Source organism: Bufo gargarizans, chromosome 11 (genome assembly GCF_014858855.1).
Source record: "Bufo gargarizans isolate SCDJY-AF-19 chromosome 11, ASM1485885v1, whole genome shotgun sequence".
NCBI lineage: Eukaryota > Metazoa > Chordata > Amphibia > Anura > Bufonidae > Bufo > Bufo gargarizans.
Window position 1 is genome coordinate 22287868 of NC_058090.1, and position 5151 is coordinate 22293018.

Below are 5151 nucleotides of genomic sequence, written 5' to 3' on the forward strand. Positions count from 1 at the left end.
GGTATCGAAACCGAATCAAAATTTTGGTATCAAAGCAACCCTACAAGGGAGTATGACATCATGTCAAATAATTAACATAGTGGGCCAGCGATAATATGCAACTCTGCAATGTATATACATAATATAGTTCTCAGGATACTAACTTATCTAAACTGGTAAAATCTTCTTAGGCTATGGTCACATATGACATATTTGTCACAGAAATGTCTGCCACTGAAAATCCATTCCATACTCCGAATCTGAAGCTTCTGAACCATGTGCAGAGCTTTTAAAAACAGGAAAATTGCAGAAATGTCCACAACATATCTCTCCTTTCTATAGGTTTGGTTTAGACTTGAATTTAGTTAATATTTGTATTATTATGACAAGTCTTAGGTTCTTTGTATAGGATCCATCAAATGTATCAATAAACTGATTCAAATTGATACGAATGTGTATAATGTTCTGAATCCGAGGTTTAATGCTTGTGTACAGAAAACTTCATTTTTAACTAGTTCTCAGAGCCATGCTTGGACAAAGAAAAGTTCCTCTGAAGAGAAAGTTGTTTTTTTCTCTATAGGCAACGAGAAAAGCCGGAGCTGTCAGGTTTGAGACTCTTGCTGCAATGAAGGGTAAAACGCTGGAGTTTAAAATTCTTCTAGCAATACTGCGATGCAAACTGATGGGGGCGCCAAAGGACAGCGATAAGATAATCGGTGTCTTCCTTAAGTCATCAGAAGCTAGAACACAGGAAATGGTTACTTTAACGACAATAATCTCGGTTCTTTAGATTGTAAATCTACAATAATCTACAATAACCATGCATGTTCTGTATAAAGGCTGGCATAATCCATAAGGAAACAAGTCTAATGTCTGGTCTATACTTGAGCACGAAAAGGGCAATATTATAAATATAAATTCTAAATATAATATAAAATCTACATATAAAAGTTATTCTCAGGGGACATTCAGGTTGAAATTAATACATGAAAACACTGAAGCACGTTGGTCCTAAGATATAGGATTACAAGCTCCAACCACTAGCTCTATGATTATTTTTGTAACTTGATTATGAGATGTGGGCGAGTAATACAATGTTGTTGTTATTATTATTATTATTATTATAGATGTCTATTTTAGATATGCAAATTTTAATTTGTCATCTGTGAAAAACAAATATATCTGGAAAAATATAAAAACAAATACTGAAACTAATAGAAAATTGCTAGAAAATATTTATTCTGTATTTGGTCAAGAAGCAAAAAAAAAACAAAAAAACGATTTTATCTTTTATTAAAGATTATCTATCTATCTATTAATTGTGAAAAAAGAAAGAGAACAGCCAGCATCATTAGCAGCTAAAAGGCAACAAAACAAAAAATCACAGCATAATGATGCCCCTAAATGAAAGGGAAATGCTGCTCGGCTCGTTTTATTAATCAGACTGTCAATTTCACCCCAGAGGCCAAACCCCACAGGAACTGAAGCAAGATCTGATCAAGAGCCTAACAGTTCCTTCCTTGTCTCTCCCTCTTTCTACCTGGATATATGTGTCTGCACAGAACCCGCCTTCATTGCCAAGTGACAGGAGCCTGTATTTATTTGCTTATAAAACTGTTACAATAAATGATTATTCACACAGCGTCATTCATACCTTAATGACGAGCCCCAGCTTTTGATGAATGACATTTCTGGCTGGGAAGGATGTATGGGTCATTTTGACCAGTCATTCCATCGCTTTGGCATCCTACAATTTTTACGCAAGGAGAAGATCATATTTAGAGGCGCTGGCAGGCTGCATGTGAATTGGCCCCTGCTGCAGGCACATCATTATCATCACTACAGCACCAAGCCTGCTTTCTACTCTCACTGTTTTCCCTCCTCACAAAAGCTGAGATGATGGAAAGGATAAGAAAAGAGATGATTCTTATGGAAAGAGGTCTACACAGCCCAACCACAGGCAAGAGGCTTTCCAATCTGTCCGACTCAGCTGGGAATGCAATGTTGGAGGCCTTGGAAAATGCTCATCATAACGCTCGCCTGAGTCCCAGGCTAACTTCTTCCTCTATGCATGGATCTATAGGGGATATACCCAGCAAAGGAAAATTTGAGATAGACACTTTGTTCAGCATCTCTCACCCCAACAGTGAATCTAATAACAACAACGGATCAGACCTCCCTGGATCTGACAGAGGCAAGAAGATACACCACTATTCAGACGTGGCTTCAGAGGCAGATATGAGCAGTGATGTAGAGGTGGGGTGCTCAGCCCTGCGATCCCCCAACAGCTTGAGTGGTACCCAGCTGAAGGACAGCATCAGCAAAGGTATGGACCTCTACTGGGTGCACACCCTGCAGAAGGCATAGCATACATAGATGGAGGCTTTGAATATCCATTTAGACAGAATCCTATATTTAACATGTAAGATATGATTTTGAACTGATTGAATACAAACATATATAAAACTATGTTGCCATATAATCCTTGTATTAAGTGTTTCAGGGGTAGAACTTTTTATATGCCTTGATCACACATAAAAAGCATTAACGCCCAAAATGCATTTTGTAAAATAAAACTAAACAATAGATTTAACTTTTCATTTTCAGGACTTTGTATCTAAACTTTACACCTGCCTGATGATACAACCAATCGATTATTTATTTTCCTACCCCATGGTAATCAATAACGCAGAAAACAATAATTAGTACAGTAGTACAATAGTTTAATGCCTTTATTACGAATTCATTTTAAATAATATATTTCCTAGATATCATTCTGTACCACCGAAGCCTCAGCAGAATAACAGTGCTTTCTTTAATGGGTTATCTTCCCCTTTATTCTCCTACATTTCAAATTGCTTTGTTTGATGACTTAAAATTTTAACACAAAAATATGTTGCTCAGTCATTGTCCCCCTCCTGTACAAGAAACTTTTACAGATAGGAGTGATATGTCATTGTATTATTACAGGACTACACAGTAAAATGGTTGCACAATCTATGAAAATATTGTCAGATGCTTATGAAAGTTTCCCATCCTGTGTACCACAGGACCCTACCCTATCATATTGTCAGTAGCTGGTTGAAAGGGAAATAGATATATATATGCCTATTTATGAAAAATATACATTTGAAAAAAATATCATTAGTGGTTATTGTCACGTGAAAAACCATTCCGAAAACTTGAAGTGTCTCCCTGTTTTGTAGAAAGTGGATCAGTGGCCAGCACCACCAGTTCTTCCGCCAGTTCTGGATTAGGCAGCCTGGGCAGCTGTAACAACCCCGTGGGGAGCTCCAGCTCTGCAGCTGACCAGGTGCGGAGATACAGGACAGCATTCACCCGGGAACAGATAGCAAGGCTGGAGAAAGAGTTCTACAGGGAGAATTATGTGTCTCGGCCCCGGAGATGTGAGCTGGCGGCTGCCCTCAACCTCCCAGAGACTACTATTAAGGTAAGATCTTCCCAAGATGTCATCACTGGAGGCAGCTCACCTCACTGCATTCATAGAGGGACCAGGCGCCGGGGTTATGGGAACATTTCCCTGTAAAATTCTGCATCTCAACAGAATCCAGTCCCAGGAGTTTATAACTGCAACATTTCATAGCAGCTCTCAAGGCTGGAGCAATAAATTATTTCACGCTGCAAAACAGATTATAATGGGGGATTTAAAGGGATCTGGTACTGGAATATATATATATATACACACACACACACACACACACACACAGTATGTACTATAGATAAATATATATTTCCATATATACATATATATCTATATACACACACATATAGTATATATATATATATATATATATATACACACAGTATGTACTATAGATAAATATTATCTATTTCCATATATATATATATATATACACACACACATATATATAGTATATATATATATACATACACACACACAGTATGTACTATAGATAAATATTATTCACTTCCATATATATATATATATATATATATACACACACACACACAAAAATAGTATATATACACACACACATACAGTATGTACTACAAATAACTATTATCTATTTCCTTCTATATATGCATGTATATATGTATATATATATAACTTGATGAGTAAACCATTGTGCAACCTGAATTACACATAGATTGTAATTTGGGCCAATGGCCTTTATTGTGCTGATAGAAATACACACGGTGAAATGACTTGGACGCCCAACAGGATTGTACATTTTAAAAACAGAATCATGGTGACACGTTTCAGCATAAATGTGAACATGTGAACTCTTTCCGGTTTCCATTATATATATATATATATATATATATATATATATATAATGTTGTGGCATATGTAACAGACATGGATTCTTTTTCCACTATTCTAAAAAAAATATATTACATATACAACAAGAAACCGTTGACCGGCAAATTATGATTTCCAAGAAACGCCTACAGTTCTTGAGTAGAACAACAAGTAGCAGCAGGAAAAGTTCAGCCTTTAAAAGGTGGAATTTAAATAACATTAGAATAAAAAGAAAAAGAAAAAAAACGTAAAAAGGTGATTGCAGAAAAAGAATATCAATGTAGGATTGTGGGCAATAATAAAGTCCTATATAATAAGTAGTCACTCAAGTGTCCTTTTCAGGAGGACATGATCCTATATTTAGGGACCAGTGCAAGAAGCAGAAGACTGACAGGTTTTCTCCAGAGGGCCTGGACCACATGCTTCACCTAGCAGAGCAGCTCTGCCTAAAGTCTGTCATACCTCCACTTGCTGTGCGGGAAAATGCAATGTATTTGCAGTTTGACCATCACAGGTTGAGGGGTGACTGCTCTGCTCCTTGAAATTGCTGAAAGGACGTCCGACTATTATCTTCCGACTATTATCTGCTCAATGATCAATCCTTTACCTCCAGTTGTCTCCAGAGATATGCAGAAGTATAAATGTGTCGCTATTGATATGATATTGGCTATCCGTGGTACATTATTATTAGGATAATACAGCTTTTCTAGGTTAGGCTTATTAGTCATTTTGTAGCAATTACAGTAAAACACGTTTAAATGACAATAATTGTCCTGACGTGTCCATGTATTTTCGCCCCTGTGCAGGTCTGGTTCCAGAACCGGCGGATGAAGGACAAGAGGCAGCGCCTGGCTATGTCTTGGCCTCACCCTGCGGATCCTAGCTTC

General features: G+C 37.1%; 1 protein-coding gene across 1 annotated transcript in view; it reads left to right on the forward strand.

The window, feature by feature from the left end:
- Nucleotides 1-1687: 1687 nt before the first annotated feature.
- The window catches only part of EVX2 (even-skipped homeobox 2), a 3995-nt gene continuing 531 nt past the window's right edge, over nt 1688-5151 (forward strand). The window contains 4 exon segments of the mRNA XM_044271184.1: nt 1688-1757; nt 1760-2305; nt 3186-3430; nt 5071-5151. The exon segment at nt 5071-5151 is cut by the window's right edge and continues 531 nt beyond it. Coding sequence (XP_044127119.1) covers nt 1688-1757; nt 1760-2305; nt 3186-3430; nt 5071-5151 — 942 coding nt within the window.